Source organism: Physeter macrocephalus, chromosome 2 (genome assembly GCF_002837175.3).
Source record: "Physeter macrocephalus isolate SW-GA chromosome 2, ASM283717v5, whole genome shotgun sequence".
NCBI classification, from domain to species: domain Eukaryota; kingdom Metazoa; phylum Chordata; class Mammalia; order Artiodactyla; family Physeteridae; genus Physeter; species Physeter macrocephalus.
The window spans coordinates 43,331,140-43,344,581 of NC_041215.1; the positions used below are offsets into that span (position 1 = coordinate 43,331,140).

At 37.5% G+C, this 13,442-nt stretch overlaps 1 protein-coding gene across 2 annotated transcripts in view; it reads right to left on the reverse strand.

Moving 5' to 3' along the window:
• MCM6 (minichromosome maintenance complex component 6) overlaps positions 1-13,442 on the reverse strand; it is a 43,031-nt gene that overhangs the window by 24,451 nt on the left and 5,138 nt on the right. The window contains exons 2-7 of one of the 2 annotated variants that reach the window (XM_007129483.3): positions 9,506-9,652; positions 8,072-8,182; positions 6,925-7,174; positions 4,846-5,011; positions 4,414-4,559; positions 3,496-3,646 (exon numbers count right to left, since the gene is read on the reverse strand). In XM_007129483.3, the coding sequence (XP_007129545.1) occupies positions 3,496-3,646; positions 4,414-4,559; positions 4,846-5,011; positions 6,925-7,174; positions 8,072-8,182; positions 9,506-9,652 (971 nt within the window). The remainder of the gene's footprint in view (positions 1-3,495; positions 3,647-4,413; positions 4,560-4,845; positions 5,012-6,924; positions 7,175-8,071; positions 8,183-9,505; positions 9,653-13,442) is intronic. The other variant, XM_024122366.3, reaches the window with a different exon arrangement.

Consider the following 13,442-nt stretch of genomic DNA (forward strand, 5'->3'; position numbering starts at 1 on the left):
AAAAAAAAAAAAAAAAAAAAAAAAAAAAAATCTGGCTCTTGTCCTGTGAATGTAAAGTCACCTAGTCACTGTCCTAATGTCTTCACCTAATCATAGATGCCAATGCTCACCATTCTAAGAGCCTCTTCTTGTCCTTAAGTCCTACTTCCTAAACAAAGCCTTTCCCTATGTCGCAGTCCTCAAATATCTCTCCCCATAAATAAACTATATCCACTACAGCCTACCACATTTACTAGTTCTTTCTAAAGGCAAATCTTACAGCTCTACCAAGAGTTTGAGGAAATGGTCCATGACGTACTTCTTTGGTATCAGGTACAGTGATCCGTGCTGAATATAAAAACAAGCTAATTGGAACTGATATGGATTAGATAAGATGCTGAATGTGATTTACAGCTGCTTCTGAGAACTGTTTATAAATGCAATATAAGAAGGAAATGCACAATTAAAAAAAAAGACAACACCAGATTTTTAGAAATGTGATACCAGAAGAAACATTTTTCCGTTTTAATTATTATGACTTTCTGTGAATTCCATCAACAAAGTGCTAGGTACATTTATACAAAACACTCCTTAAAAGCAAAAAATTAAAAATCCATTCCAAAAACAAAATTTCTCTGACTCATAACCTATATGAAACAAATGTGTTGGAGGTGTGGTAGTTTTAAAATGGTCCACAAATTATTTGATAATCCTCTTTTCTAGATGGAGCTTAATTCTCCTCTCCTTAAGTGTGGCTTGGCTTAGCAACTTGCTTCCCACAAATAGCCTATGATAGAAGTGAAGGTGTGTAACTTCTGACACTAGGTCCTGAGAAGCACTTTGCTTCCTCCTTGCTCTGCTCTCTTGGATTGCAGGCTCCGGGGGAAGCCAGCTGCTGTGTTGTGAGGACACTGAACCAGCCCAATGGAAGAGACTCATGTGGCTAGGAACTGAGGCTTCCAGCTGACAACTAGCACTAACACAAGCAGTGAGTGAGCTCCCTTGTCAGTGGATTCTCCAGTCCAAGTCAAGCCTTCAGATGACTGCAGCCCCAGAGGACGTCTTGGCTACAAACTCATCAAAGACTGAGCCAGAACCACCTAGCTAAGTCTCTCTCAAATTTCTGACCTATTAGACTGTATGAGATAGTTTGTTGTTTCAAGCCATGAAGTTTTGGGATAATTTGTTATGTAGCAACAGATCAATTTACGGGGGAATGGAGCAATGTAAAATTTGACACCTACTCATTATAAGGGAGGACACTCTAAAATCCACAAAGGATTATTAACATAAAGAATTTCAGTTCAATTTCATTGACCAAATATTTAAGTAGAAAAAAAGGTTAATTTTCAATGATTAAAAATATATACCTAGGGACTTCCCTGGTGCTCCAGTGCTTAAGAATCTGCCACCCAACGCAGGGGACGCAGGTTCAATCCCTGGTCAGGGAACTAAGATCCCACGTGCCGCAGTGCAACTAAGCCCGTGCACCACAACTAGAGAGCCTGCATACCACAACTACTGAGACCGCATGCTCTAGAGCCCGTGTGCCACAACTAGAGAGCCCACACACGCCACAACTAGAGAGAAGCCCATGCACTGCAATGAAGAGCCCACACACCACAATGAAAGATCCCGCGTGCTGCAACTAAGACCCGATACAGGCAAATAAATAAACAAATAAATATTTGTAAAAATCCCAATAGCTTAAAAATATATGTATATACCTAAGAGAAATACCCATAATCTTATGAATTCTTGCCATAACTCCAACTGAATATGGAAGATAAGGATGGAAAAAACAAGAGTAAATCATGAGGCCTGAAAATTTAGTCAAATCCTCAACACATAAGGGGATTTAATGACAGTGAGCAGCTAGTAACCAAGAGCTAAGAAAATATGAAAGAAGAAACCACAAGGTATAGCATAGTATATAACCAAAAAACATCAAGAAATCTCTCTCCACCATGAAAACTAAAAAGAAAAACAAGATCAGGATATTAATTTGGCATATTAGAATATACTTAAATGCAGTTCTATCCTAAAGCCAGAAAAAAAGACTAAATGAACTTTTTTTTTTTCTTTTTAAAAAAAACTGTGGTAGAGTGACGGGGGCTCGGCGATGGCCGCCCCGCAGGCGCACAAACGGCTGTTGGGAGGCTGCTGTGTGGCGGCCGCCGAGACCTTCTCTGCCTGAGCCGCGGTTCCTGAGTCCGGGGTCCCATTTCCCGGAACCTTCATATTTAAAGTACTACATGAAAATGAAAAGAAAGGTGGTGGATGCTGCTGGCAAGCTGAGATTGAGTCCTAATGAGGAAGCCTTCGTTTTAAAGGAAGATTATGAAAGAAGATGAAAACTAAGATTGCTACAGGTTCGAGAACAAGAAAGAGATATTGCTTTACAAATAAGAGAAGGTATAAAACAGGAGAAATCAGCAACTCACTCATTTGGCGGAAGAACTAAGGACAGAATGGGAGGAATCACAAACTCAGAAAATAAAGAACTTGGAAAAACTGTATTTGGCAAGTTTAAGAAATATGGGAGAGGGGCATCAACAAGCCAAAGAAAATGTAAGTGAGCACTTATTTGACTACCTGCCTGTGGTAGTGATACTTGTTAAAAGTAGATTACAGTTGTTAGACACTTATAAAAATGTTTTCATGTATAGAATTTGCTGTGGGCAGTCCAAACTTTTTTGTAAATATAATATAATTTAAGAATTCTGCTAGGTTCATTTCCTAGTAAGAGTCATGTCAAGAATAATCTATTTCCGATGATGTTTAAGTTAACATTATTCTCTAACAAATTTATGGTTACCAAAGGGGGAAGGTGGGGGGGATAAATTAGGAAGTTGGGATTAATATATACACAGTACTATATATAAAACAGATAACCAACAATGACCCAGTGGATGGCACAGGAAACTATACTCAATATTTTGTAATAACCTATAAAGAAAAAGAATCTGAACAAGAATATATATATGTATATAACTGAATCACTGCTGTATACCTGAAACTAACACAACATTGTAAATCAACTATACTTCAATTAAAAAAAACCAAACATTATTCTCTTCCAGTCCTTAACTATCTGTGCAAATAAAATAGTAACCGTCAGAAAAAAAAAAAATTGTGGTAAAATATACAAAACTTTTAAGTGGTTCAGTGGAATTAAGCACATTCACTATCTTTTATAACCACCACCCCTATCCATTTCTAGAACTTTTCATCATCCCAAACAGAAACTCTATCCATTAAACAACAATTCCCTATTTCCCTCCCCACCAGGTAACCTCTTTCTACCTCTGTCTCTGTGAATTTACCTGTTCTAAGTACCTAATTTTAAGTGGAATTGTATAATCTGTCCTTTTATAAATGACTTTTTAAAACCCCTTCTAAACCCACTAAAAAGCTTTCATAATCTGATTTTTGTGTTTTAAGAAGTCACATGTTGCTGTTTTATAATCATTATTTTGATTTCAAGTTTATGCCACAAATGGATAGAACTCTTACCATGTATAGTAGGGAACAGGCTTGTACAAAGATTGTGGTATAGATTTTTATCTTGACTCATTTCAAACACTTTCTCCCACTCCTTCACAGTCATTTGGTTCTTAATGCTCTCAGCTGTCTGTTCCTCATCTCGGAGCTCTTTTCCTCCAAACTGAGGGGTGGAGAAGAAAGGAAAAAAATAGTAGTATAGAAACAGTCAAAATAATGTGAAAGAGAAGAAACATCACCACAAACGAAATATAGCCTGGGAGGTCAACTTCAGAATCTGCTGACTGTAAAATGTTTTTTAAAAAAAATCTCCTAACCAGTATGGCCTAAGTTAAGATACTGAAGAGCTTGTCATTTGCCCAGTGATTTAAAAATAACAAAAAAAGCTATCACCATTGTTCTGTACTGCTATCTAAATGAATCTAGATGCTCATGAGATGAGCCATAATAAAATGTTAATCACTGATATGAAGATGAAAATGAAGAAACAGAATATTATGTTCAGCACTCATTTTCCAAACTTTTCCTCACTGCTTTCCCCTCCTGGAACAAAATCAAGCTCTGAACAACTATAATACCAGGGGTCAATCACTCTCAGAAAGAGCAATATACTGTACTTCCCAGACTACTAAATTTTTCTACTTGTACTTTCTCAAGGAGCGTGACAGAGGAACTTTAACAATTAAAAACAGAAAAACAAAAACAGAAAAACCACCGTGAATAATAATAGTACCAATGCTCTTAAAGCATTGAGCTCTTATGTACAAAAATAAATAAGACTTTCCCTTAAGATCGGGAAGACAGACATGAAAAAATCTGGTTTTAAAACTAAAGAACAAATCTCAACCCAACCCCATCTTTAACACTGAGTTTGCAGCAGCCTCAGGGGATGGCTTTCTTAAACTTTGCCATTCTACTAAGAAGACTCACCCTCGGGTTGGTTGGTGCAACACAGCAGGCAAGAAAGACCAGCCTGTATGAAAGATCCCTAACACCAAGTGCCCGGAGCCCTTGAATGCCTTCTGTTTCATATCCATCAACACCACTGACACGGTAATTAGTTTCTGCACGTGCTCCTGAAACATTGAATGATAGATTGTTTCACAGCTCAAATACTGAAGGTGCTGAGAATCAAAACTGCTCAGATAAATGAAACCTATAAATGCAAAAATTTCATTTAGGCTTTGAAATTTTTCAGAACAGTAGCTTTTATAGCAAACCAATTTGTTTTTACTCTCCTCATAGTTCCTTGCTCACCCTCTGATTGGTAGCCAAAAATAAGACAAGGAAGATCCAAGAAGCTAGATACTCTGCAGTTCAGGTAACTGAGAATTTGTTAAATTTGAGCCACAGATTACCGACCTGGTATGCTAAGCTTAGACACATCAGGCACAACAATCAGCGTCCCTGTAAAGTCACACTTGTCACCAGCTTGAGCTGACTCCACAGCTTCAGCCCTCAAGATCACTTCTAAACTGCGGGGGATACTCCCTCGAGGAAGCTCAGCTTGAGTCTCTTGAATACGAACCTATAACAAAAACAAATAAATGGCCAAGGATGAGAAGAGATCTATTTCAAATGGCATGCAATCTAAATTAAATGCCACAAATATCGACATATCCTAAACTATCTTACTAGTTTGCAGACTTCTGACATGTGCCAACATTCATCTTAAAAATTCTCTACCATAAAATTCCTTTCAATTTGGCAAGAGATTACATCTACTTAAAAACTTCAAGTTCACTTTTACTCTCATTAAACAACATGTATTTTTTTCTCTTTGTTCAAATTGACTTTAAATAATTGTTCTGTGTTCCATCTTCCTCTGAATTGTCAGGGAAATTTTATGAAAAATTTCACATCTCTTATACCCTCCACCCTCAACACAACTGTTAACATTACTTAGGACACACATATTTTTACTGTATTATTTGAAAGAAGTTGCAAAAATCAAGATAATTCACCCCTAAATATTTTAGCACTCACCTCCTAAGAATAAAGACAATCTCCTATGTAACCACAATACCATCAATCACACCAAGAGATTTAAATAATTCCAGGGGCTTCCCTGGTGGCACAGTGGTTGAGAATCTGCCTGCCAATGCAGGGGACACGGGTTCAAGCCCTGGTCTGGAAAGATCCCACATGCCGCGGAGCAACTGGGCCCATGAGCCACAACTACCGAGCCTGCGCGTCTGGAGCCTGTCCTCCGCAACAAGAGAGGCCGCGACAGTGAGAGGCCCGCGCACCGCGATGAAGAGTGGCCCCCACTCGCCGCAACTAGAGAAAGCCCTCGCACAGAAACGAAGACCCAACACGTCCAAAAATAAATAAATAAATAAATAAATAAATGTGTGTGTGTGTGTGTGTGTGTATTCAATTCCATAATGACTTCTTTATCTAGTCCGTCTTCAAATTTCCCCAGTTGTCAAGAATGTCCTTTATTACAGCTAGGTTTTTTTTTCCCCCAAACCAAGACCCAACCTAAATTCATATTTTGTATTTGGTTGTTATATCATGTTCTTTATCAAATATAAAGCATCTTTTACCCAAAGTTGTTGTTAAGAACACATGTTTCCTATAAACCAAGTATCAGAATAAAACAACAAAACTAAGTAAGGACTAAAAACTGAATTAATATAAATTATTTATTTTAGTCTGGTACTCATTCTCCAGTGCTTGAGCTGCTGCAACTTTTCTCTTTGCATATACCAGAGTTACTAAGCCCTGAAGAGCTTTAGCCCCTTCATTCTTACTGCTACCATCCAACTCTTGCCCAGTTAACTACAATTGCCTATTAGTCTCTCGTTAAATACCACACACAGTTGTCTCATTAATCTTCCTTTAACAAAGAAAAATTCACATCATCTGAAAACGTATCCCCTTGCTTATCAAGATAGGTCCAAGCTTCTCAATCTGAGATTTAAGGCTCCAAGTACTTCCATGCCTCATACCAAATCATCTCTCAGATGATCTCCAATTTGGTTCCTCTACTTTAATCATGATAATCCTCATTGCTATTGACAAGCATGTCCATTTTCACCTGTCCTTTTATTTATGCCTTCCTCCCTCCTAACCACCAACTCCAAGTCTTACACCAACAAGTCTCTACTTCTTCAAAAATTTTCCTAACTCTAGCTTGTAATAAGAATAATAACAGTAATAATAATGGTTGCTGTTTATTCTTTGACAAATACATTTTATTTGCCTGAAGGAGCTTCCATTCCAAGTTATTAAAGGTTAGAACACATTTATATACTGATAATTGAAATTTGCATTACAAATTTTTAGCTTAAATCTGTAGTCACACTTGACGAACCTTGACTTACATAAAAACTGAGTTTAACATTGCCTAAGTAAGCTTATAATAATAATTACAAGTGCCTAGAAGTGAATTATTAGCATAGGCTGAATCTGACCTAAAGAGAAATTAATAAGCACCTTCTGAAAATCAACGAATCTCGATTTATTTGTATCCAGCAGGAATCTCCTTCTGTTGGCACAAACTGGATTTCGGCAGATGTTTGGCTGTGTGTATCTGAATTGCTGTTCTACATCCTTGATCACTGTCTGACAGTCCAAGCACAGGAAAGTTCCACTCACAAGCTCTGGATGAACTGGGTGAGTCCGTACCACCTGCCCACTGATGCGAGTGAGCAAACCAATTCTGGATGAGTTGAGTTCTCGAATTCTGTTTAAAGACAGATATTGCATTAGTAAATATTCATTTTCAAACTAAAAATTTTCACTTTTAATGAGAGGATATTCAATGATAATTTATGCTTAAAATAACAACAACAACAAAATAAGAGACAAGGTATTCTTTGGACTCTCCAACAAGAATAATTTAGTCAACATGCCCATTCCTGAAGTATAATGTACATGCATCCACAACAAAATACATAAATGAATAACTAAGAAAAACTAAGTAAAGGACATGAAAGAAATGCAATTACAATTATAAAACAGAATGATCCCACCTTTGTTTTATAGGCAAATGTATTTTTTTCTTACCTACATTTCTAAATAAGCATTTTCACAGTAAAGTTATCCCTGGGAAAAATTATCATAGGGAAAATTTTTTTTCTGAACTTGAAGGTTTAGAAAACACTGTATTTCACAAACCCATTTTATATTAAATAACTTGGTAATTTTATAAGTAATTTTAGTAGTTTAAGTTTTCAAAATATCACTTCAATTTCCTCCAACAAATTTATTCTTTAAATAACTGCTAAAGAGGAAAACAGTTTAAAAGCTAAGCTATTTAAGCTCTTGACAATTCATTAATTTTTGTGACTGTTCTCAGTTTTCATATTTTCTCACTGAACTAATTTTTCACCTCAACATCCCTTAAAAGGTATCCTAAAACACTATAATCCCCAGAAATTACTTCACTTAACATACTTCCCATCCCATTTTCCTGGAAATACATATTTTCCAAAACTAAATCTTCTGGATAACTGGATATAACTCTTTATAGACCTAAGACTACAACCTTCTGAGCTTTCTGCCAATTAAATGATGCCTATACTATTTGGGGAATTCTTTTTTTTTTTTTTTTTTTTTTTTTCAAAGCAGGGTTTCTTACTTGTGTCTGGTAGGAAGATCTTGGAATGCAACATAAAAATCCTTGGCAAGAGGGATCTCTTTACGGTCTTTGACAAAGGTTTTCAAGGCGCGACATAGATAAGGGTAAACTCTGAAAAACAAACAAAAAGTAAATCAACTGACAACTTCAAGAGGCTTACCAAGGGCTCCTTCCCCTTATACTTCCCAACAGCTGAAACTAAGGAATTTCGTCTGGTTACAACCAAGCTTTACAATTTAACTCTGCAGGACACTTCTATCATCTGGTCTAAGTTTAGAGCATCTTCAATCCTCTCCTATTCCACCATAAATACATCTAAAACAATAGAAACACCAAAGATAAAATGCTGTTCCTGAATACCTATTATTTTAAAATAATCATTTAGCATGCACATGGCAGGTCACTCCTCTGTCCAAGATGACTCTACCTGAACCACGTGGGCAGTATACTACCTAGCAAGGCAGCCTCCCATTTGGTGTCAAGGCCTACTATTTTCTTCCAGGTTTTATTCTTGATTGATAGGAAGTGGATAAGGGCAGGGAAGGAATTTGTGTACTGATTTGAGAGCAAGTTGGCAGAAACGTTTCACTTGACTGGTTAGATGGAAGTGTGCATGTTCTCTTAAGTTTTAGATAGCTGAGGCAGCTTGGTTTAAGTGGTAGGATCTGGAAGTCCTCTGAAAAATCAGCTACTTTCAGGAGACAGAACTGCGGCACAGTCTGTGCATGAGGTACAGGCATAGGTGTTTCCACCATCAGCCCTGAATTTCTACCTCCCTCTCACTTATCAGTACAACTTTTCCTGCTACATACTATCACAGTAAACTCTGCTGCTTATCCCTCCAACCATTCTTGATAGCCATATATGACTAGAAACACCGAGACAAATTCTCCATCTCCCAGTATACCAGGTAAAAGAACAGGACTGTGACTTCTTACTCCTGGGTCTTCATTTCTCTTTCATAACAGTCCACAGTGTTTATTTTAACCTGATTTTATTTAAACTAAGTTTTGTGTAGAAAGATATTTCTGGCTTTATATAGCAATTGAAAGCAAAACAAAGCCTAAAGTCTAATTTCTGCCAAAAAAATACCATTCAGCTTTTAAAATGTTTCAAGGGATTTTATATGATATGGGGAGGGGGAGTGGATTAAATGAATGACATAGCAATAGCACTGAAGCCTTACACAAACCAATCCTCGGAACACCTGGAAAAACTACATAGAAAACAAAGGTTTTCAACATTCGCATGTGAAAAATAGTCAACTCCACAAAGGCCTAAATTAGTTCAGAGAAGCACTAAAATGACCACTGGCTGTATCAAAGGGCTTCTGTGACAGCTGCCCTTTTGCCTCACAAATGAACACTTCCGTTTTAAGAAGAGCTGGCTTCCCAGGCTCCATGTCTATTTAAAGTAAAGATTAATACACCAAACCTATAGAACTCCTCTTGAATGGTGGTAGAAAGTTGCTGGTTAAATTGCTCCAGGTCCAAAAAACTCACAACCAATGTGTTTCTCTCGGGACGAATTAACTCCTCAGCTAACTGCAAGTACTTAATTTCTCCATCGCTGTTCTGGAATCTGTAGATAGATGCAAGCCAGATTAAACCGAAGAATTAGACAGCAAAAATAAGAATGTGAATGCCTGATAATTCAGCATATTGGTTAAAGACCATCAGCTTTAGGGTCAGACAGGCCCATTTTAGTAGTTGTATAACTTGGGGCAAGTTACTTACCTATTCTAAACCTGTCCCTCTTTTGTTTGAAAATAATAATAATAAAAAAGATTAGAACATCATCTTATCTCCTAAGATAACTGTGAAGATTAAATGAGAGAATGCCTTTAAAATGTTTTGTACAAAGCTGGGAACATAGGAAAACTACTTCTTCAGATTTAAATCTGAATTTCTTGATTTAACACGTTCCAATCTTAACTGTACATACCAACAATAAAAGAATAGTTAGTATTTGTTGATTAGAAAATATTAAATCAAGAAATCCAGGTTAGGAGATTGGTTCAAGATGGCGGAGTAAAAAGACGTGTGCTCACTCCCTCTTGCGAGAGCACCGGAATCACAACTAACTGCTGAACAATCATCGACAGGAAGGCACTGGAACTCAGCAAAAAATATACCCCACATCCAAAGACAAAGAAGCTGCAATGAGGCAGTACGAGGGGCGCAATCACAATAAAATCAAATCCCATAACCACTGGGTGGGTGACTCACAAACTGGAGAACAATTTTACCATGGAAATCCACCCACTGGAGTGAAGGTTCTGAGCCCCACGTCAGGCTTCCCAACCTGGGGGTCCAGTAACAGGAAGAAGAATTTCCAGAGAATCAGACTTTAAAGGCTACGGGGATTTGATTGCAGGATTTTGACAGGACTGGGGGAAACAGACACTCCACTCTTTCTTGGAGGGCACACAAAAAGTAGTGTGCACACTGGGACCCAGGGGAAGGAGCACTGACCCCATAGGAGACTGAACCAGACCTACCTGCTAGTGTTGGAGGGTCTCTGCCAGGGGCAGGGGTTGTTTATGGTTCACTTCGAGAGGACAAGGACACTGGCAGCAGAAGTTCTGAGAAGTATTCCTTGGTGTGAGCCCTCCTGGTGTCGCCCACCAAAGAGCCTGCAGGCTCCAGTGCTGGGTCGCCTCAGGCCAAACAACCAACAGGGAGGAAACTCAGCCTCACCCATCAGCAGACAAGTGGATTAAAGTTTTACTGAGCTCTGCCCACCAGAGCAACACCCAGCTCTAACCACCACCATTCCCTCCCATCAGGAAGCTTGCACAAGCCTCTTAGATAGCCTCATCCACCAGAGGGCAGACAGCAGAAGCAAGAAGAGCTAGAATCCTGCAGCCTGTGGAACGAAAACCAGATTCACAGACAGACAAAATAAAAAGAGACAGAGGACTATGTACCAGGTGAAGGAACAAGATAATATCCCAGAAAAACAATTAAAGGAAGTGGAGATAGGTAACCTTCCAGAAAAAGAATTCAGAATAATGATAGTGAAGACGATCCAGGACCTCGGAAAAAGAATGGAGGCAAAGATCGAGAAAATGCAAGAAATGTTTAACAAAGACCTAGAAGAAGTAAAAAACAAACAGAGATGAATAATACAATAACTGAAATGAAAAATACACTAGAAGGAACTAGTAGAATAACTGAGACAGAAGAATGAATAAGTGACCTGGAAGATAAAATGGTGATCCAGCACCACCAAACCAGCTCTACAACAAATGCTAAAGGAACTGCTCTACGTGGGAAACACAAGAGGAGAAAAGAACCTACAAAAAAAAACGCACAACAATTAAGAAAATGGTAATAGGAAAATACATATCGATAATTACCTTGAATGTGATTGAATTAAATGCTCCTACCAAAAGACACAGGCTTGCTGAATGGATACAAAAACAAGACCCGTATATATGCTGTCTATAAGAGACCCATTTAAGACCTAGGGATACATACAGACTGAAAGTGAGGGGATGGAAAAAGTTATTCCATGCAAATGGACATCAAAAGAAAGCTGGAGTAGCAATACTTATATCAGATAAAATACTTTAAAATAAAGAATATTACAAGAGACAAGGACACTACATAATGATCAAAAACACAAGAGGAGAAAAGAACCTACAAAAACAAACGCACAACAATTAAGAAAATGGTAATAGGAAAATACATATCGATAATTACCTTGAATGTGATTGAATTAAATGCTCCTACCAAAAGACACAGGCTTGCTGAATGGATACAAAAACAAGACCCGTATATATGCTGTCTATAAGAGACCCATTTAAGACCTAGGGATACATACAGACTGAAAGTGAGGGGATGGAAAAAGTTATTCCATGCAAATGGACATCAAAAGAAAGCTGGAGTAGCAATACTTATATCAGATAAAATACTTTAAAATAAAGAATATTACAAGAGACAAGGACACTACATAATGATCAAGGGATCAATCCAAGAAGATATAACAATTATAAACTTATAGGTACCCAAAATAGGAACACCTCAATACACAAGGCAAATGCTAACAGCTATAAAAGAGGATATCAATAGTAACACAATAATAGTGGGGGACTTTATAATGCCTCACTTACACCAATAGACAGATCATCCAGACAGAAAATTAATAAGGAAACACAAGCTTTAAATGACACAATAGACCAGATAGATTTAATTGATATTTATAGGACATTCCATCCGGAAACAGCAGATTACACTTTCTTCTCAAGTGCACATGGAACATTCTCCCGGAGAGATCACATCTTGGGTCATAAATCAAACCTTGGTAAATTTAAGAAAACTGAAATCATATCAAGCATCTTTTCCAACCACAATTCTATGAGATTAGAAATCAATTACAGGGAATAAACCGCAAAAAACACAAACACATGGAGGCTGAACAATATGTTACTAAATAACCAAGAGATCACTGAAGAAATCAAAGATGAAATAAAAAAATACATAGAGACAAATGACAATGAAAACATGACAATACAAAACCTATGGGATGCAGCAAAAGCAGTTCTAAGAGGGAAATTTATAGCAATACAATCCTACCTCAAGAAACAAGAAAAATCTCAGATAAACAATCTAACCTTACACCTAAAGGAACTAGAGAAAGAACAAACAAAACCCAAAGTTAGTAGAAGGAGAGAAATCATAAAGCTCAGAGCAAAAATAAATGAAATAGAAACAAAGAAAACAACAGCAAAGATCAACTCTATGTCAATAAAATGGACAACCTGGAAGAAATGGACAAATTCTTAGAAAGGTATAACCTTCCAAGACTGAACCGGGAAGAGGCAGAAAATATGAAAAGACCAATCACAAGTGATGACACTGAAACTGTGATTAAAAATCTTCCAACAGACAAAAGTCCAGGACCAGATGGCTTCACAGGTGAAGTCTATCAAAGGTTTAGAGAAGAGCTAACACCCACCCTTCTCAAACTCTTCCAAAAAATTGCAGAGGAAGGAACACTCCCAAACTCATTCTACGAGGACATCACCCTGATATCAAAACCAGACAGATACTACAAAAAAAGAGAAAATTACAGGCCAATATCACTGATGAATATAGATGCAAAAATCGTCAACAAAATATTAGCAAACAGAATCTAACAACACATTAAAAGGATCATACACCATGATCAAGTGGGATTTATTCCAGGGATGCAAGGATTCTTCAATATATGCAAATCAACCAATGTAAGATCAGGAACAAGACAAGGATGTCCACTCTTGCCACTCTTATTCAACAGTTTTGGAAGTCCTAGCCATGGCAATTACAGAAGAAAAGTAAAAGGAATCCAAATTGGAAAAGAAGAAGTAAAACCGTCACCATTTGCA